Source organism: Anabrus simplex, chromosome 1 (genome assembly GCF_040414725.1).
Source record: "Anabrus simplex isolate iqAnaSimp1 chromosome 1, ASM4041472v1, whole genome shotgun sequence".
Taxonomy (NCBI): Eukaryota; Metazoa; Arthropoda; class Insecta; order Orthoptera; family Tettigoniidae; genus Anabrus; species Anabrus simplex.
The window spans coordinates 512,306,855-512,329,336 of NC_090265.1; the positions used below are offsets into that span (position 1 = coordinate 512,306,855).

The following is a 22,482-nucleotide window of genomic DNA, read 5'->3' on the forward strand; positions in this document are numbered from 1 at the left end:
CCAAGTACATTTTTGTTCTTATCTCCTCGATGTAAAAAGGTTCTCTTGTGAGCTCATATGTTAATGTTGACAGTGCAGTCTTTGCTATGCATAGGATTTTCTTGGGATAGGTTGCTTTGATTTTTTCTATGGCCAATAAGTCATTTTTGCTCAAGTGCTCCCATATGACACGTATTCCGTATGTAATGATAGGTGTAATCTTGATATGAAGCAAGCCTATTGCTGTCGTTATGGAAAGTTGTCATAAGACTTTAATCTCGTCCATCACCACGATTGCCGCAGTTGTCCTATCATTGATGTGAGATGCAAAGCTTGTGCCAGTTGTCTGTAATGTCAACCCCAGGTATTTGAATGTGTTTACTCTGGTTAATGCTTCGTTCCTATACATGATCATGGTTAACGCTGGAATTCTTCCGCCTTTTCTGAATATCATGTGTACAGTCTTTTTTGGGTTCAGTGTCATGTTGGTGTGTGCCCAGCTGACAAGCTTATCGAAAGCTTCTTCCAATTTTTGTTGTGATTTTGACACCAACGCCATGTCGTCTGCATAGATGTACATAGTTCCAATGACGGCAACAGCAGAAGTCTCTATGTCCACCATTGAAATATTGAATATTAACAGGCTTAGTGGGTCTCCTTGAAGGACCCCTCCTGTCTGTTATATTGCTTCTGATCTGGAGAGGTTATCGTCTATATGCAGGTCATTTATTGACAGTAGGCTGGCTGCCATTTTACATAAGTAGTGCTCTCGACCTACGATTGATCCTAGCTTCAATTTAAGATTATCAAAATTTTATTAGTCAACCTATTCAATACAAATGATTTTTGCAAAGTGAGGACTTACATCCTATTAAACTAAGGTCTAAAGGGACATGTTTCGCCCTTTAAAATGTAAAAATCAGGATCCTGATTGTCGATATAAGAAAAAGTATATAAAATGAGAATAAAAATTAGAATGAATATTATACAATATGTGCAATCATGAGTTCTTAAATGACAATTGACAATTAAAAATCATTTAAAATGTTTGCGAAGAAATAAGAGTTCGTATGGTAATTACATCAGCAATCTTAAAATGATCTTATAAAACTGTACAAACTAGGCCTTGACCAAATAAATAATAAGAAAGTCTATGGCTAAAGTTGCCGTATCAAGGTTCGTGATATTCGGCTGGAAGCAACCTGATTTTAAATGGAGAGCAAATTAGAATCCAATGGCCACTCAAGACAAGATAAAACCTCTCTCGTTGAAAAGTCGTAATGAAACTGTAGTATGGCGCATGTAGATTATAAAGTTGTGTGCAATCAATCCATTAATTTCATATTTTACGAAGTGGAATCGCGGTCTCAGTATTTTTGTTGAAGGAGTTGTGAGAAGTTAACTAATAAGTGCCGCTGTACAGATTTTGTCAGCTCGTATACCGAAGGTTAAATGGGAACATTCTTATGTGTTGGCTGTAGTTTTGATTGTGGATTGACTATTGAAGAAATATGGTGCAGAATGTTCTCGGTTTTTGCAGTATGTCAAGCAACAAGTTGCTTGACAACACGTAAGAATGTTCCCATTTAACCATCGGTATACGAGCTGACAAAATCTGTACAGCGACACTTATTAGTTAACTTCTCACAACTCCTTCAACAAAAATACTGAGACCGCGATCCCACTTCGTAAAATATAAAATTAATGGATTGATTGGACACAACTTTATAATCTACATGCGCCATACTACAGTTTCATTACGACTTTTCAACGAGAGAGGTTTTATCTTGTCTTGAGTGGCCATTGGATTCTCATTTGCTCTCCATTTAAAATCAGGTTGCTTCCAGCCGAATTTCACGAACCTTGATACGGCAACTTTAGCCATAGACTTTCTTATTATTTATTTGGTCAAGGCCTAGTTTGTACAGTTTTATAAGATCATTTTAAGATTGCTGATGTAATTACCATACCAACTCTTATTTCTTCGCAAACATTTTAAATGATTTTTAATTGTCAATTGTCATTTAAGAACTCATGATTGCACATATTGTATAATATTCATTCTAATTTTTATTCTCATTTTATATACTTTTTCTTATATCAACAATCAGGATCCTGATTTTTACCTTTAGCACGAGTGTAAAAAGGCTGATGATGCCCTTTTAAAGGGCGAAACATGTCCCTTTAGACCTTAGTTTAATAGGATGCAAGTCCTAACTTTGCAAATATCATTTGTATTGAATAGGTTGACTAATAAAATTTTGATAATCTTAAATTGATGTACATTTTCAATACGGACCAAATATGAAGTTTGTAACATGTAATGATCCTAGCTTGTCAATCAGTGTGGCTCGATTGATTGGAGTCGAATGCCTTGGTGTAGTCTATGAACACTACATGCAGTTTGCCTCTTTGGAGGCGCAGAGCTTCTTTGATGTCTTCCATTAGGTATTGTATGGCATGCACTGTGGACTGTTCTTCTGGTATCACAGGGTCTATTATGGCTGCTAGCCTCGTCAGTCTTCAGTATTCACACATAAATTTCTGTGTAGGGCAGCTAGTGCACATCTTATGGCTTCGTTGCATGTCTTATCAATCCACGGCTTTGCTTTTCTCATATTGATCTTCGTTGATTCTACAGCTTCATGAAGAATTGTCTCTGCGTTAGCATTTCCTCTGGACTCAATGGTGGTTGTTCGATAATAGCTTTTGTTTCTTCTGCCTTTCCTTGTAAATATTCAATGTTCAATCTCTTGGAGAGTCTAGGCCATTGATGATTGGGTCCTTGAGTCTATTTGTTGGTGTAGAATAAGTTGGTGTTTTCTTATGGGCATGTTTTTCTGTACGACCGGCTACTAGCATGTTGGTGAAGACCCGGTCTATAACGCTGCCTCCATTGTGGCAGATATATGTCCATTTTGTGGTGTTATTGGTAAGGCTATGTACTTTAATACTTTAATATGGCTTTTGACTTGTCGTCGTCTTTATCAACTCTACAGTTGAAGTCTCCTGCTAGGACAAGTGGTGCTCTTTTGTCTACGTCTACGAATGCTTCACTCAATTCATCAATTATATCCGCTGCGTTGAAGTCTGGTTGGTAGCAGGCAGTAATTATTGTCATCGGGCTCGTTTCTATTGCAATAAGGTTAAGAGATTTCTTAATGACTTTGTATGGGTTACAGGTGGGTTTTATTAGACATGTAATGCCTCCTTTCGGCCTGCCTCTGAGTCCTTGCGTTGTGATTGAGTGCATTCCATAAAATCCCCCATGTTGCCATTCTTCAGTAAGGAATGTTTCAGTGGTCTTTCTGTATTCCCTAGTGGTGTCTCTATTCTTCCTTCTTCCCTTTGTCGTTTATAATTGTATTGTCTCTGTCTTGAGAAGCGAAAGGAGCGCACTATGCCCTTCGGCCAGAATTCTGGATTTTCTACGTCCTGTGTGTATTGAAGTGAGAGTCCTATTTTGAAGGCCTTATTTGTACCCAGGGTCTTTAGCACTTCACACACTATTTCTTCTTTGTCCATACCCAATTTGCTCACGAATTTCGAATTAAACAGTTGAAATAACATGCAAAACTGTACCTCATGTTTCCAGGAATGAGAGCTGCTTTGAATTAGATGGGATTTTGAATTAACTCATTTCGAATTATTGAGGTTCTACTGTATTCTAGAGTTAGTCACTAATCATTTGTAACCAAGCAAGTTGGCCATGTGGTTAGGGGCACGTAGCTGTGAGCTTGCATTCAGGAGACAGTGGGTTCGAGTCCCACTGTCAGAAGCCCTGAAAATGGTTTTGAGTAGTTTCCCATTTTCACACTGACGCAAGTGCGATACCAGTTATAACTTGAAAACAATACTCTCTCACCCATGGGTAACTAATACAAATATTTAGCTCGAATTGTTATGGTTATTATTTTACGATTATTATTATTATTATTATTATTATTATTATTATTATTATTATTATTATTATTATTATTATTATTATTATTGTATGTATAGCTATGAAGTGTACATCCATTTAGTATTAGTATTATTTATGTAGTCGAATAATCGTATTGTGTGTGAGGTTATGTCATGGAACACGTGTTGTACATAGACATTGATATCAGTTCGATTAATGTAAATACCTGTAAATTAATATTATTTATTCTTACCTGTATTTTGTAAACCATAATTGTGAAACACACTAACTACCAAAATGCAAACCTGCCAACTTTCGAAAAGTGAAACCCGGAAGATTCTTAAGCGGAATTTTTTTTTAACAACATGCGCATGCGAAAGTATTGAGACATAATGAAAAAGGACGGCAAGGGGGCGGGAGTATAAACAATACTTATACAAGTCAAATACAGTACAACCTCGATGCAACGTTCCCGGAACTGTCATTTTCCTGTATCCATCGTTGAATTTATTCGGTCCAAAAAATGTTCCATATAAACCAATGTTAAATTTCCCCGCATCTATAGTTTCTCAAACCATCGTTTTTATCGCATTGATCGTCGAAAAATTATTTGTCCTCGGTCACAATTTTCCCCGCATTGATCGATCGTGCGTAAGAAAAATATATGCAACTTTTTTTTTATTTAGAGGGACTGCTCAAAACTCTTAGCATATAATAGCGGCAACCTGTGATGCGAAAATGTACAAGCGATTCTACGTTGCTAGTCTTGAACAACGATCTTGTAGGCTGGAGTGCTGTGCGCAGGTTATTCACGCACAACCTCACTACGAGCCTCCTGGCGCCAACGCTGCTCCTCGGCCCATTAACCGACCCTAGAAGTATTCTTATTTACAAGAATTAAAACGTAGACAGCGTAAAACTCAAATTTGCCACCATTTTCTGTGTTGGTATAGGCTGGCCAGATACGTTTTAATTACTCGCAGGGTGATGAATCACGTATTACCTTGTGGATAATCATATATTTACATAACAAAAAATGTCTCAATACAGTACCGGTATTTTATTATTTTGCTTTCCCCCCTATTTTTTTATGTTGCCCGCATTTATGTTTTCCCGCATCCATCGTCATTTTCCCCCTGTCCCCTGAAAAACGATGCATGAAATTAAATACACGAAGTTACATCTTGATGAGTGCTCATCTGTTTTCACTTAACACTGGGAACATTTTCCGTGATCGTATAAAAGGAAATCGAGCAGAATATGCCTCACGAAAAGACTGATAATAGGTTCTTAGTAAACCATTACGAACACAACTAAAAATCGCTTAGAAATTCGTCTCACAATTTCATGAGTTTCAGAACTACCGCCAATGTTACACACGTACACAAACAAAGCCTTTCAGCTGCTATGAAGCACGACGCAGTTACTAAAGTTGTTTTATATATATTCACGGCCTGCCACTTTTCACAGATTTCTTTTCTTCAAAATCGCAGCCTGCTACTTGTTTGGAAACATCTCATTGAATGAAGTAGCAGTTTAGGTTGAACAGGTGACAAAAGCACGGTGATAATCGATAATGTGATTATCAATACATTTACCGGTCGAATTTCAAACACTGCATCTCATATTACCAGCTACTATCGAAAGTCAAACGAATCTGATTTGACCGCAGAAAGCGAAACCAAGCGCGGATATTCAAAATCCGTACAACAACGTTCATTCATACAACCGTAAAACACTCAAAATCCGTACATTTTACGGAAAAACCGGAATACTTGGCAGGTACGCAAAATGGTATAGTTACACGAGAACGATTGAGAATATTCTATACAATGTAAACTGTGTATTACGCACTCTAGAATTTTCATGAAGATATATTTTGTGATGTAACTTTCTAGAAGCTTGGCCAGGCACCTATATAAAGACGATCTTGACTGTGAAGTTAGTTATTGAGAGTTACTGCTGAGTTATGATTTAGAAGTTATTGGTCGACGAGTTGTGGAGCAAGGTGATACTTGTAATCGCGTAACATGCGGAAATCGCAGTCTCCATATTGAAGTGACATGCTTGACGCAGTCATCTGTTTTATCTGCGTTTCAATGTTGTCATCTCGATGTGCAGCGATTGGCAGTTGTCTTTAAATGGCAGTTTGTGATGTGAGTTTTGTTTTGACAACAGTGATGAAGGTTATGTGTGTGTTTTGTAAATATATGCGAATAAATTCATTGTACCAACTGACAGTATCTCGTGTGCGTCTTTGTGGCTATGTTAACACCAGACAAATGCTGGGGCTGTATCTTAAGGCCACAGCCGCTTCCTTCCCATTCCTAGCTCTTTCCTATCCTATCGTAGCAGTAAGACCTACAGTAAAACCTCGATTATCCGTCCCTCGATTAACCGTTCTATGGATTATACGTCAAAAAAAAAAAAAAAAAACACACCTCAATTTTTTTAAAGCAATCTACAGTCGCTCCAAAAGTGAATGAGCGTACTCTTGATGTCAATAATAATAATAATAATAATAACAATAATAATAATATTGGTTTTACGTCCCACTAACCACTTTGGCAGTTTTTTGAGATGCCGAGGTGCCGAAATTTTTTCTCGTGGGAGTTCATTTACGTGCCAGTAAATCTAGCGGCACGAGGCTGACGTGTTTGAGCACTTTTAAATACCACTGGATTGAGCTAGGATCGAACGTGCCAAGTTGGGGTCACAAGGCCATCGCCTCAACCGTCTGAGCCACTCAGTCCGGCTCTTGACGTCAAGGTATCTTGACACAGTATTCTGTTTTGGGGCGACTGTACAATGACTCGTACAATTTACGAACTTCATCATTTAGATCTGTATTGATACAGTTAAAACTAAGAAACAATGTTAGTTTTTGATTGGGTGGACCAAAACCTAATATTGTTTCTTAGTATTGTACATTGACTCTCCGACTCCTGAGTCCACGATCATAACGTACATAACTACTCTACATACACACGCATAGACCGGCAATCGGCATTGGAGACATGACTTCATACATTTTTTTACTACATAATTTTATGTTGTGTAAAATTATTTAACTTTTAACTGTTACAAAAGAAGAGGGATGCTATTCAAATTCAACAGTCGCAAACTTTATTATCCATTCCATTGTTGACGAATAATGTAATGTGATGTGCCCTCTCCCAGCCCACAGAGCGTAGAGTACGGTATGCTGGTCATTTCTACTTCAGAATGTACCTATAACTTATTTGGTAGCGTGTAACATCTCCAAGTACTGTACGTAGATCTTTCATATCGTTCTCTGTCAAGGTTAAATATTGACACTACAGGCTACTGCATCGTAAATATTTCACAATGCACAGGAATCAGAAACCATCCTAGCGGTCCGTCATGGTCAACCTCCGCTATTAGTAGACAGGTAGGCTACATTCTGTACTGTAGTGCAAAGTAAGGAAATGTGAGAGTGACTGATAAAGTTGAACATTTATTTTCCGTTCTAACAGCTGAGAAATGTTGAGATCGAAATCTGCAGTATAAAAAAAAACCTTGTCATTTTAACCATACAAAATAAAGTTAATATAATCGAACGGTTAAAGAAAGGTGAACTAGTCTCAAATTTAGCACCAGAGTTCAGTGTGGGTGTGACTACAGTGCGGGACCTAATGGAGAATAAAGACAAAGTGTTGCAGTTTGCGGCGAGTTCTGACAGTTCACATGGACTCGCTAAAAGAAAAACAATGATCTTTAAAAGAACTGGATGCTGAGTTATTCACGCGGTTTCAGCAAAAGAGAGACGAAGGTGTACCTATTAGTGGTCCTATGATAACAAGGCAGACAAATTTTTCACGAAAACATGGGGCTTTCAGGGTCCTCACCAGCGTCCAATGGTTGGCTACAGAGATTTAAGAACAGACATGGCATATGAGAATTAAACATCGAAGGAGAAAAACTAAGTGGTGACAGCAGTGCAGCAGAAAACTTTAGATACGAGTTTAAGCGCATAATTGAGAGATACAATTTCGATCCAAGTCAAGTGTACAATGCCAATGAAACTGGACTTTACTACAAGTGCTTACCCAATAAAACACTAGCAGCTGCTAAAGAGAAATCAGCTCCTGGTCACAAATCTAGTAAAGAGCGCGTTTCCATCTTGTGCTGTGCGAACACTAGTGACAACCATAAATTAAAATAAGCTGCTGTCAGTAAAGAAAAAATCCACGTTCTTTCAAAGGAACAGGGATGAAATATTTCCCAGTAGATTACTGTCATAACAAATCTGCATGGATGGCACGCGATATTTTCAGGACTTGGTTCCATAATAAGTTCGTTCCGCAAGTTTGAGATTTCTTGGCGTCCATTAAAGGCTGTCCTTTTCCTCAATAATGCATTCTCCCACCTTGTTGATACAGTATTGAAATCAAAAGATGGAAACATTTTTGTTTCCTATTTGCCACTGAATGTAACTTCATTAATTCATCCGATGGACCAAGGCATCATCGCAGCCTTTAAGGCGCATTACAAGCGGGAATTGCTAGGCCTCTTACTTTCTGAAGAAACATCAATGGTTGAGTTCTGAAAAAGACTCAATCTTAAAGAAGCGCTTTATCTTGCTCAGAAATCGTAGGATCTAGTAACCACTCAGAACATCACTTGATCGTGAAGAAAATTGTATGTTGATGTCTAAGAGCTCGCCAACGATTTTCATGGGTTCACTGATGAAGATGAAAATAAGGGATTGATGATTAAAGATATCCTGAAGAATATTGAAAATAACTTCATTTTGGAAAAGTGGATGAAAGTAACATTGAGGAGTGGCTTCATATTGACGATGTATTGCCTGGGCATCACATTTTAACGGATGATGAAATAGTAAATAAAAGCGCGAACGGGAACTCTGCAGTCGGCTGCGAAGTGATGAGTGAAAGTGGGGGGGATTGGCAAGAAGAGTGCGTCACAATCGCGTACCGCTTCAGATCGCACTGGAGTCGGCTGAAACGTTAATGGAATTCTTGGAGCAAGAGGATGATATGGATTTTTCAGACATTCTTGTAATTAGAAAGCTCAGAATGGACACAAAGACAATAAGTTGTAGGATGGTGCAAAAAAAAGTTAATGGATTTTTTAAAGCAGCTTAAATAAATGACACCAGGTAAATTAATTATTTATGCTCTGCTGGTAATTTAGGTGAATATTTAGTATGTATTGTTGTAGCTGTGACCACATTTTGGTTTTAAAGAGGGTTTAATGCACTGCATTTTAAGGTTATACAGTATGTATTTTATGTACTTTAAAGTCCATTAAAGTAGTATGGATTATCCGGGTTTTTTAATTAACCGTTCACCCCTTCCCGGGCATTAGAACGGATAATCAAGATTTTACTGTATCTGTGTTGGGGGGGATGTAAAGCCAACTGGAAAAAAAAAAAAAAAAAAAGTGAAAATTGTTTATATTTTCATAAACTTTCAAAGTCATGAACTGGGAAGAACTTACAAAAAGGTCCTAATGAACTAGATATGAATGCTTTATTATTTCTGAATTAATGCAAACGAATAATGAGTTTTATTTACAAAATTGCCTCATACGTTAAATGAGAACATCTTAAAACCAAGGAATGGCTCAAGGCCATTTTACATGCATGCTACAATCACTGATAAATAGCACACAGCACATAGGAATTTGCTTTTAAATAGAAATATATTTTCTGGATAGATAAGTTATTGAGAACCCCTATGTAGTCTGCCAACCCCCACCCCCGTTGAGCATTTCTGCTGTAGTTTCACACTATTTTTTGTTCAAATTTTCAACCCTAGTTTTTATCTTAAATCTTATAATCTTGAAATTAAGATAACCTTACACATATAAAAAAAGAATTTGATGATATTAAGCCACCATAATGAATAGAATACCAACCTGTATGGCAGCAATGGAAATGAAAGAGTTGAGAACATTGTCAAAAGCTCCTTCAGAACCGCCAAGGATGATGTCATACAGATTGACTCCTTCAGGCAGCAAGGCTTCGCTGCACTTGCGGATGGCTTTCTCAAAAACCTCCAGTTGCATAAGGTCTGTGCCCATGCCGGGCCACTGCGTACCCATTCCAGAGAACACAAACCATACAGGTCGTTTATCTCCACTGAATTGCTGCAAGGCAAATAGAGAATACATAGTTATGTACAAATTCAACCCACTTCTAGAGAACACTTCAGTACAATAAGAATACTTGCAGCTATTTCACGGATGGCATTTTCTCCTCCAAGAAGGGTGAAGCCTCGATAACTATGTCCATTGATGTTGGTCTTGTGAATATCCTGCACCAGGCTGATGAACTCGTCATCCCTCTCTAATTTCTCAACCTGCAAATCATGATGCACATTAATGAATGGTAGTGGATGAAGTCCACATTAAAAGTGGTATATAAATGAAAAGCAGTCCTCTGACAACAGCAGTGAATCGTTTAATGTGTTTGTCTATGTCCTTGTGTATCATTTTCTCTATATGTCTAAGTCTCCCTATTTTTTCTATATTCTTACAATTTTGGGGTTCATTTTCTCTTCAATTCATCACATCAGTATTATTTATTTGGAAAAAGCTGATATAACATACACGTTCAAGGATGATATGTAAGTAATTTAGATTACGACTTTTCTTGACCAATAAATGATCTGTTATACTTTTTGTTTAGCTATATCCTTACTTTCTTCAGTAAGTAGGCAAGATATTCCTGAAAGAAATTAAATTACAATGTTTCCATAAATGTTTCAAGGAAATATACACCAATGAGCCACTTCAACGCAGGAATACTTAGCGCACCTGGAGCTGGGGGAGTTAACACGTGACCTGCTGATAGCATAGAGCAGGTCTACAGGCTTCCTATTAGTAGCCTCTGGTGTCCAAATGAAAAAAGTGGCTGATCTCTCCATATTTGATAAAGGGCAAATGGTGATGGCTTGGTTCCTTAATACCAGCATCTCTTGAAACGGCATGGCTTATGTCCTGCTCTCGTGCCGCTGTTGTGAGCATGTATCAAAAGAGGTGCAGTGATGAGCAACCAATGATGCATCATCCAGTCATGTGTCGACACCAGCTCATTGATGCCAGAGGCCAGCGGAAGCAGTCACGCATTGCTTGGAGCGAGCGCAGGCTATGGTTCGAGAAATCTCCAACAGGTATAATGGTGATGACGAGGCCAATGCCTTCTAGCACACTTCATTGAGCACTGCTGCGCACGGGACTGCACAGTAGATGACTCAGCAGTACCCCAATGCTGGCTGCATTCCACCAAAAGCAGCACATGAAGACTGAATGATCGGAAAAAGATAGTCTGGTCTGATGAATCCAGATTCCTGGTTTATCACATCAATGGCCGAGTATGTTTACACTGATTTCCATCAGAAGCTAAGATATGTGGTTGCATGGTCTGACCGTGACAGGTTGGTGGAGGAGATGCGAGGATCTGGGCAATGTTCTCATGGTACAAACTGAGGCCCATTATTTCCGCACACCAATCGCCAACAGTTACCTGGTATCTGGACGTTATTGGGAACAAAGTTGATCTGTTCATGTCAACAGTGTTCCCTGATGGTGACTGCCACTTCCAACAGAACATTGTGCCATACCACACTGCCAGGATAGTGAATGACTGGTTTGAGGAACATTATAGTGAATTAGTTTTAATGCTGTAGCCCCCAAAATGGCTGCAATATGAACCTCATTGAACATGGTTTATCTTGGAGAAGCGGGTTCATGTTACATCACCATGACTCTAGAGCCTGCTGTTGTGCTTGTGGTACCAGATACTCCAGGATACCTCCAGCCATCTCTTTCAATCCATACCTCGCTGAGTATGCGCATGAGTTCTGCGGGCAAAAGGTGGTCCTACAACGGATAAGATAGGTGGTTGTCGTGTAATATTGCTCATCGGTGTAAATTAAAATGACAAATGGCAGATGACACCACAACTTGCTTGTAATAAACTAAAGAAATTGTACATTGTTTTTCTTAAATATAGTTCTTACCCTCTCAAGAAATGAACTGACTGCCTCTTCAGTTCGACCTGAAACTGGTACAAGTCTTGGAATGCTGTCCTGGATAGCATGCGGTTTTGGCTTGGGGTTTGAGCGAAGAACAATGTGAGCATTGGCTCCACCAAATCCAAAGGAGTTTATAGCTACTAGGCCTCCATTCCATGGTAATGGTTTATCTACTACCTGCAAGTAAAAGAAAAGAGAACAATTTTTTTTTTTTTTTTTTTTTTTTTTGCTAGTTGCTTTACGTCGCACCGACACAGATAGGTCTTATGGCGACGATGGGACAGGAAAGGGCTAGAAGTGGGAAGGAAGCGGCCGTGGCCTTAATTAAGGTACAGCCCCAGCATTTGCTTGGTGTGAAAATGGGAAACCACGGAAAACCATTTTCAGGGCTGCCGACAGTAGGGTTCGAACCTACTATCTCCCGAATACTGTATACCGGCTGCACTTAAGCGACTGCAGCTATCGAGCTCAGTCATTTATATTATTAACTCATTCATTGCATAGATTGTAACCCCACAGGTAAAGATATCAATTGTAGTAAAAAGGACCTTCTCCTGTAGAAAGTTAAGATAAAACTCTGCTCAGGATGGCTGCTACTGGTTAGCACAGCACAAATTTTGTTTAATAATCTGACCAGATGACAGTCTTTTATTTTTGCCAATATATTGCTGTTCCAAGGGCTGCATAATCACACCCCAGTAGTTTCTTAAAGCTCAATAAAGAATAAAAAAGTATTCTAAGAATTCTAAAATTTAGAGGTGCAAAGTAGCACAGAATATTTAGAGGCTCACCAGAAAATCTACATGTCCACTTTTCTTAAATGAACTATAGCAAAACCGGGATCATTTGTTTGAGAAACCATTTTTGAACGGGTCCTGTCGAATGAAAGGCTTTGGCAGAGGGTCCATTCATACTAATAATCTTTCAATTATTATTTAAAATAATACTGTGCTTCTGTGGCTCGGTTTTATTTGATTTGTGTAACTGAAATCTTTAGTCTTTTCCCAAAGAAAGACACCATATTTCTTTGATGCAACATACCGTTGGTTACTGAAACAAACTCATTATACATCACTTCTTAAAGAAAACTCTCAAATGAAAGGCGGGATACAACTGTATACAAATGACGCAATGTTACCTGCTAGCTTGCTCCAGTATGTGCTCACTGGTGAACCAAAATTTCTGGTGGGGAAAATTATGAACCAGTATGAATCTGGTCGTACAGACATATAAGAAAGATCAGGTCAACTTTTAGAATTATAATTACGCAGTAGACATTGCAAACTAATACAAAGTTTTAAAAATTCAAAACATTCATTGTAGAATGTAAATTTTTTGGCGATTTTCTTTTAAATTCTGTTGCCTATGTTACTGGACTCTTAGGGGCCCATGGAAATTATTTAGATGCCTGGGGCATGTAGGTGTCCACTTATTTCCACCCCTATTCTAAAATAATCTTGTTCCTCCATGAAGTCTAAATATTTAATCATTTTTTACTTCCATTTCTCGGAATAATATTGATTAGTTATGAAAGAAATCAACACTGCAGTAACTGAATAACTAACCTCTGTAATTTCTTTATTAAGAAACCAACCTCCAGTATCTACAGGCTGCCATTAAAACAAGGTAGTGCATATCAAATGGCATCTATCAAGTTAATTAGGGAAACTTCTTAAATGTAAGGTAAACAACTGAAAATGAAAATGATATAACTAGTGTGATACTTCCTGGGAGAGAAAAATACTGAGAAAGATTTTTGGCCCAGTGAAGGAAGGAAAATTGTGGAGAATAAGAAAAACAAGGAATTGGAAAAACTCTATGGACATCCAAGTATCGTAACCGAAATAAAAATAACAGATTAAGCTGGTTGGGACACGTGAAGAGAATGCCAGATAATAGGGCTGTCAAGAAGATCTACAAAGGAAATCCAGGTGGTAGAAGATGGAAATGAAGACCCTGGAAAAGATGGCTGGATGATGTGGAGGAGGATTTAAGAAAGATGGGAATAGGAAGATAGAGGAGGCGTGCAGAAGATCGTGAATATTGGGCTACAATCGTCAGAGAGGCCAAGGCTCTACAAGGGCTGTAGTGCCGAGGGGTAAGTAGGTGTGATACTTTTGTGCTGTAGAAGTGGTGTCTCAGGATCTTTATGGAGCATCGGTCAATGATAATAAAAATTTCAGGGATGCACTTCCTCACGGCGGCAAAGTGATGAGGCACAGTACTACCAGCTCTGACCATGAACCCTAATTTCAGTTTCCTAAAGGTGGTATTTACAACTGTAGTAAGGAACAGTAGGTTTGCATCTTTTCCCCTCTACATATCAATATCTGGCTGACCATTATGGTGCTCAAACCCAACAGTCTCATCTACATAAAAGGAATTCCTGGGAACACTTTTCTTAAATGCTATAATATCAATTTTCAGCAAACTGGTGTTCATGTACACTGAATCCCTTGTTTCTCAGTTCATTAGCAATGAAGGATCTGATATGATGGTGCCACAAGTTCCTAAGGAGCTCTCTGCATCTGCAGAATTCCAAGACATCACCAAGAATTTATTTCCCCCCGTGGCTATACAGACAGAGGTTGAGTCCAGGGATTTGTCTGGGACCAAGCACACCGCAGAAACAGAAGCATTTATCTCTATAGACTCTTCACTCATTAAAAGACAGTTCAGTATGATCCCATACCCAAATGTGTCCTAGTGTATACTGTTTGTATAAAGCTGCACTCAAAGTCCTTTCTGCAGTAATGAACACCAGAAGGTAAATTTTCATGTTGTCATAGCTTTTGACATAGTTTTACATTTTAAGAGGCTGTTCCGAGTATCGGCATCTGTTAATTTGAGACATTCTATACATTCCTGACAGTCTGCGTGAAAATCCCTCAAAGCAGCAGTGAGTGAAGGGTCTATCTGAAATAAGATAGCGCGGGCATTATTGCATTGTAGGTAGACTTCCGACAAGGTTTTAAAAAGAGCGAGCCCTTTGTATCTCTTTTCAGACTACACCATGCCATTTGGAGTATCAGTCAGCAACTGTAATACTGTATCTCCTTTGTCGCACTTTTAATCATTTTACTGCCATTGGATAAGCATTTCTGTGCGATTTCCTTGAAACTACATGTCAAGAATGGATATACTATTAGGGTGGGACAAATCGAGTAATTTAGGACTGAGAGCTTCTAGTCTTCCTTAAGCAGTGGTGACGATATTAGAAGTTTGAGTTTATTGTGGAGATCTTCCATAATTGCAGTCTAACACTAGTGTGTTCCTACAAGTAGAGAAGTTCCAAGAAACTAATTTGCCTCTCTTAGTTAATCCCACAGTCTTCCTCTATGTACAGTGCCCCTGGCTTCAACTCACCTTGGATTACACATATCCCTGTATGCCTTCGAGGACTGATATCCAGTCCAATTTCTTTACACCTCCTGCGGGCTAGCCGAGTAAGATCTAAGGCTGCTTCTTTGTTCTTCCGAACGATGGCTGTTGTCAGCAAAGCCCATTATGGTTATAGGCGGTAGTTTGGATGTCGGAGATGCCCCATATTGCCACAAGAGACTATCATAGTTTTATTTGTCTAAGATATGTTTGACGGCGAAGTTATAGAGGGCTGGCAATAATGAACATCCCTGCATCATGCCTCTCTTTATGAATGTAGGTTTTGATCTACCCTTTTGAGTTTTGATTTGAGTAACTTTCCCTCTCTGAAGGTTGGAAATTATGGCCCAGAGTTTTGTAGGTGTTCCTTTGGACTATACGGTTTTTTAGAAGGTGGCTGTTATGGATATTGTCAAATGCCATTCGAATGTAAAAAAGAGTTACTTTTTTCTCTGTTTAACAGATTTTAACAATGTGACAAGGATGCAAGTATTTATAACTGTGCTTGGAGTTGAACAGAATCCACGCTGGTGTTCATCGCAACGAACGTACTCTCATGGAAGACTGTCTGATACTCTTTCCATTATCCTTCCAATGACTTAACAGGCAGTGATTGATCGCCTGTTTGACACAACCTTCTTGTATGCATTTTGAACATTTTCGGGAATGTTATCAGTTTGTAGCATTCTGGTTGCTACTTTTGCAATAATAGTCCGCAAGTCGTCACCTTTAAAGGCTCCCATCAAAATATGATTGGGCCTAAATTGATATCTACTGCCGATATGACTGACGGCAACAGTAATTTCCTCCTTCGACACAGAGGACAAATGTTTCATCAATTTGCACATGCTCTGCTTTAGTGATTTTAGAAGGATAAGGCCCCTTTTCATGTAAATTTTCATGGGAAAAGTTATCAGAAAAGAAACTAAACACATTTGTAAGATCAATTTTATACATCTCAGGCTTGTTTCCCAACACAAAACACAGCCTTCTATTTGTAAAACGGATATTGAGTTAGTTCAAAGTTATTCTGTATTTCCGTGGCTCTGCGCCTCTACATTCAGGAGACGGGACAGGGCTGGACCTCACGGCTGGCCCCAACCGTCGGCTGTCCTGAGAATGGTTTTCTGTGGTTTTCCATTCTCCTGCACTAAGGCGAATGCCAGGACAGTTCCTAGTATAGGCCACAGCCGCCAACCCCCTCACTTTCTCCGAGCAGCTCCTTCACCGTAACAAATCTTCCAGCCTGAGAAATGGCATCACAGTCTAAGAGGCCCACCTCCCCCTTCAGGGGAGGAATGAAAACACAGTAGTAGTAGTAGTAGTAGTAGTAGTAGTAGTAGTAGTAGCAGCAGCAGCAGCAGTAGTAGTAGTAGTAGTAGTAGTTATACTGTATTTTTCTTCAGTCTATTTTTTGCAAGCAGGTTTATCTGCATGCTGTGGATTTGATGAATAACTATTATGTTTGTCACTAAGGGCTAAAGGGCAGAACAAGGACAAGGCAGAAGGTTAATGGATGGGAACAGGAATGATGTGAACTCTTGAACCAATTTATTATACAGGGGGTCTCATATAAACCCTCACTGAATGCAAGGGGATTTTATTCTGCGCTACGGCAGCTGCAGGATGGGAGGAGTGCACATAGTTCTTGACCTTTCAAGTAGCCTGCACATGTTAGACTTGGCAAGTATGAGTCGCTAGTCAATCTGAATTCTTAACATGGCGAGACCACTATCATTGCGAGACCGTATTTTCGTATGTAATAGTGCATTATGCAACAAGACTATAATGGCAATAATTAAGACAAGAGTATGTTTATAAAATGAGTTTTGCTCATTTTATAATTTCCACACGAGTGTCTTAATTACCATTATAGGCGAGTTGCATACAACCGTTATGCTCGATGATAGTTATAACTCTATTTTTTAAATATTCATAAATTTCTGTCGAGATGTCACTTGACAATTGAGTTTACTGAATAGAGCGCATGCACTGGGTTATTGATTTTCCGTGAGTGGATCAGAGAGCTTGACAATGCCATATGTTATCAAAGCTTTGATAGAAGGTTATCATAACCTAGCTCTATTTCAAATACAAATTGTTTATTTTACAGTTGGAAGTGAAGTTGCGGGATTGTGCTGTGTTGTTGTGGAATACTGGAAGTAGAAGGTGCACTGATGTTAATGTGTGTCCAACACGTTTGATTTTTGAAACAAGTGTGAAGCTAGTGCGTTGAGCGCAGGTGTGATGCTATCCTTATCTAATTGATCGAACAGTTGTATCATAATGAAAATCTGAACTCTGATTGGTGGAGAACCTGTATCTTAATGAAACTTGCACTATAATGAGTCTCATTAAGATTCAGTTGTCTGGCATACAATATTGTTATTTCAGCATCATCGGGCATAAAAGTTATTTAAGTACTAGTCAGCTCAACGGGTGCGCGATGCATCTGTTCAGTAATTCATGCAAATGTGAATAAATTTCGAACTACTGTACTGGCTCAGTGCTTAATAAAAAACCTGCGTGCACACAAACAGTTTTAAAAGAGGAAAAGCTAGATGACATTGGTGCTAATCTTGAACGGTCACTGAATACATCACTCAGAAAATTAGCACAAGTAGGGGTTTTGGTTTCTTCTGCACACAGAGCTACAAAGCTGTTACACATCAAACCGTACAGGTTTACACAGGCCCATTGTTTAAAACCTGCTGATTCAGTCACAAGAGCGAGATATTGTGAGTGGTATCTTGCATCATTGAATGATCGTTTATTCAACCTACAGCCTGAGGCCTGCTTTCATCTCAATGGTTGTGTGAACAGTCATAACTCTCGCTACTGGTATGCAGAAAATTCTAATTGTGTTTATGAAGTCTCTCATTATGATGAGAAGATTGGTGTTAGATCGCTGTTAGTGCAAGACGAATAATCGAGCCTATTTTTTTCGAGACAACAGTAAATGCAGAGAAGTACCAAGATGACATTTTGATGCCGTTCTTCCATCAGTTAACGGAAGAAGAAAAATTGCGTGGGTGGTTTCAACAAAATTCAACCCCTGCTCATACAGGAGGAATACAATCTCAGAAGTGTTTGCAGACAGATTTGTGCTGGTCTATTTCTCCCTTGTTCTCCAGATCAAACAGTGTGCGATTTTTACTTGCGAGGTAACAAGGGAAAAGTGTACCAAACAAATCCTCACACATTGGAGGAACTGAAAGAAAACATTACGGATAAACCCAGACTGAACGCATGCCTGTACTCTGCGCTGCAGCAGCTGCCTCAGTCAAACTATCAAGAACAAGTGTCAATATTTCAAGATAAACTTATGTAGTTTGACTGAACACATCAAATAGGGCACTTCGATGCTATATAGTGGCTATTCTTAATTTTGATATTCAAGGAACTCCTGCAGAGTTTTATTAATACAAATGAATGTAAAGTGATCACATCAGTCCCATCAAATAAATATTAGGCAGTAAAATTTTTAAAAAATCTTTAAAAATCAGCTATATATATCAAAACATAACCTGTATAAATTTTATGCACAGCCATGCCTACAGAAGTTACATGTAAACATGCATACAGATACTTACAAATATAAATAAAACTTCTTGTAAATATGTAAAACACAATTATGCTATGCAACATGCCATAAAAACTCTATACAATCGCTACTAAAACAAAGAGGGAAGTCAACCATGACAAATACTGCATTTCTAAAAATACAATATCAGTATCCAAAGATTCTGCCTTCCCAAGTCTACTATTCTCTATTCAATTAAATTGTAAAGTAACTACCAGTACAAAAAAATCACATTATGTACATTATGTCAGCAATCAATTGCAAGCTTTTTGACCTGGATGACTGAACTACAGTATATAGGATTTATAATACTGCAGAGAGTGTGTGTGTCTCTCTCTCTCTCTCAAAGAAAACCACTATAATGATGATTGATTCATACCCAGAGGGCAAGACATTGCCTAAAAGGCTAGAGTTTACTTGCCGAGCTATCCTGGTCAGTGTCAAAAACAAGGAAATAATGGGGAAATTTACAGTATAAGGATGCAACGGCTTTTTATAATGTTTGATAATAAAATCACTACCAAGCTCGATAGCTTGGTTTCCCATTTTCACACCAGGCAAATGCTGGGGCTGTACCCTAATTAAGGCCACGGCCGCTTCCTTCCCATTCCTCGGCATTTCCTGTCCCATCGTCGCCATAAGACCTATCTGTGTCAGTGCGACATAAAGCAACTAGCAAAAAAAAATATATATAAAATAAATTAAAAAATAACTTTTTTTTGAAAGTGCTTTAACATTGCACCGACTTGTTTATCTCTTGGGGACTATGAGATAGGAAAGGACTAGGAAGGAAGCATCTTGGCCTGAATTAAGGTACAGCCCAAACATTTGCTTCCTGTGAAATTGGGAAACCATCTTTAGGGCTGCAAACTGTGGGTTTGAACCCACCATCTCTGAATGAAAGTCACTTAGTAATGTGAAATCACAATGTCATCTTTCAAAGTCCTAAACAAACATTTTCGTATGAATACAGCATTTCTCATTAATATACTTCAAAGCCAAGAAAAGTAATTTACTGGATGCTCTTCGTTTGAGCATGGATTTATCAACCTTTTATAGCACTTTCCAGCCATAGTCAGAATTGGCTGACCTCTATTATGTCTTTAACCAAAAAAAAAAAAAAAAAACAAACCTGGTATGAGCAGCTTTAAAAGAGTAGCCAAACAAAACAGATGTTATTTATGCAGATGGCAAAGAAAATATTAATTTAGGTTGCTCTACAATATTACATGATAAAATAGTCTGCAAGGTAAAAAAACTTTGGTTAGTACATTAGTTCTGTAATGAAACTAGTAAAACACGAGCAAGTTATTTGATATGTTCCGATGATGTGCAAGGTTTTTAACAGTATATCCCTTTCAATTCAGAAAACAGGACTTTCAGAGTAAAATGTCAAACAGTTTGAATCCAGTAATACACACCTGCAAACGACCATCTGAAAGAGCTGGTATATCTGGATTGGGTTCCTTGAAGTGAAGATTAGGAGGAATAATTCCTGCCTCCATAGCTATCAGCACTTTTGCCACAGAACACAGACCAGAAGCTGGTTCAGAATGACCCATGTTAGACTTCACTGAACCAATTAGTAGTGGTGTATTACGGTCCTTACAGAACACATCTGCAATGGCATTCACTTCTTGAGGATCACCAACCTAGTCACGAAAAGAATTAACCAATCAATTGCATTAATTAACAGTATTTAGGAGCCAATAGCTATAGATATTGCAATCAATTTAAAATGCCATGTGTCAAAATTACAAATGATGAAAAGAAATAATGTAATTTGTAGTAACTTATTTGAACCAAGAAATGCAAAGGTTTTATTTTCAAAAGAATATGGTAACTTTATAGCATGTAAAACTGAAACACACAATTTTCACTTCAGAAGTTGAGAACTGAGTCATTTTAAAAATTTAACAAATACAACTTTCACCATTCCAAAATAACATTTACTAACAATTCAGGTCCAGAGGTGCTATTATGGATTGTCCGTAATTATCACAGATTTCACCTCGCGATTATGGACTTACGGTCAAAGGGGAAACTATTACGGAAAAGCTGACATTATCACGAAAAAATAATTTTTGATGGAAACAAAAGAAAAGTGTTCAGTCTTTTCAAGCCTTTCTCCTAAATCGTCTATTTCAATGCTTGTGAGTTGGCAATAATACTTATTTGATCGTGACTTCCTTTTGCTACCCATAAGCGTTGTAAAATTCATTGTGAATGAAGGAGCTCAGGCGCTGCTCTTCTCCACTACAAATCCTTCAGTAATGTTGTATTTACTGTGTTAAGTGTACCTGACAGTTGACAGAAAGATTGAGAAAGAAGTGAGGCCTACATTAAGCACATCTGCACTGGTATCGCTTATGGTTCAGGAAACGAAAATGTCATCACAGTCGGAAGGATGCTTCAAGAAAAACTACACTGAAAAGTAGCTGCTGCGCGAGAAACAAGCTACAAGGAATGTTTTATCACAGAACTAACAGGTTGCGTGCAAATGTTATTGTGTAATATGATATACTTTTGGATAGATTGCTAGAGGGAAGGGCAAAAGGGGTGTCATTATCAAGAAGGAGCATGCTTTGGACTTGACTAAATTTTTCTCGGGGACGGAGGGCGATTACTGATAACCCACTTCAAAGTTGGCACCTCTGCAGTTCTATTGTATATAAAAATATAAAGATAACTATAAAATGAGAAGTATTTCTCAAAATATCAGTCAAGTACTGTAACAAGACATTAGTACAAATATCCTCATTGGTTCTACTGGAGCAATGAGGAACAATACATATCTTTAATATTTATTCGAATTGTTTGAAAACCACTAATAAAGCGCTCAAAAAGAGTTTTGCATATTCTGGTTTAGTTCACTTTTTTATTTTGCTGTGCGTAGTATATGCACGTACTGTACATTATCCATCATGAAGTATACTACAAAGAAAAACAACTTGCAATCAGCTATACAAAATCAACAGAAATGCAATTAAAGTACAAAGATGGCATTGTGCTATTTTGAACAAGAAAATATCATTCGTTGTGCAGAGGAACAATACAATGTATAGGCATTTTGAGCACTTAGACATGCCTGATCACGATTAGGCATACAGAACAACAAAAACTAACTTGCTTTGGTGCAGATTTTCCTACTCCTGAATAGCAGCTTCAGTCAGTTTCTGAATGTTACCAGAAGGAATAGGATGAATAGGGCGGTGGACAAATTGTTTTCTTCAGTTCACGGTTTGCATCCGGGAGATAGTGGGTTCGAACCCCACTGTCGGCCGCCCTGAAGATGGTTTTCCGTGGTTTTCCATTTTCACACCAGGCAAATGCTGGGGTTGTACCTTAATTAAGGCCACGGCCGCTTCTTTTCAACTCCTAGGCCTTTCCTACCCCATCGTCGCTATAAGACCTATCTGTGTCGGTGCGAGGTAAAGCAAATAGCAAAAAAAATAGCAGTTCATGGTGTGCATGCTCAATGCAATTCATGTCTGAAAAATATGCCAGCCACACCATTCACTGTTTGCCATGTCTCTCAACAAATTGACTGACCACCCGAGCATGATCCACTACGACACTAGTGGGAAAATGGTGTCCATGACCTTAATTAC

General features: G+C 38.4%; 1 protein-coding gene across 1 annotated transcript in view; it reads right to left on the bottom strand.

Moving 5' to 3' along the window:
- The window catches only part of FASN1 (Fatty acid synthase 1), a 239,642-nt gene that overhangs the window by 96,322 nt on the left and 120,838 nt on the right, over positions 1-22,482 (bottom strand). Inside the window, exons 7-10 of the mRNA XM_067135405.2 lie at positions 20,293-20,523; positions 11,893-12,084; positions 10,102-10,230; positions 9,788-10,018 (exon numbers count right to left, since the gene is read on the bottom strand). Coding sequence (XP_066991506.2) covers positions 9,788-10,018; positions 10,102-10,230; positions 11,893-12,084; positions 20,293-20,523 — 783 coding nt within the window. The remainder of the gene's footprint in view (positions 1-9,787; positions 10,019-10,101; positions 10,231-11,892; positions 12,085-20,292; positions 20,524-22,482) is intronic.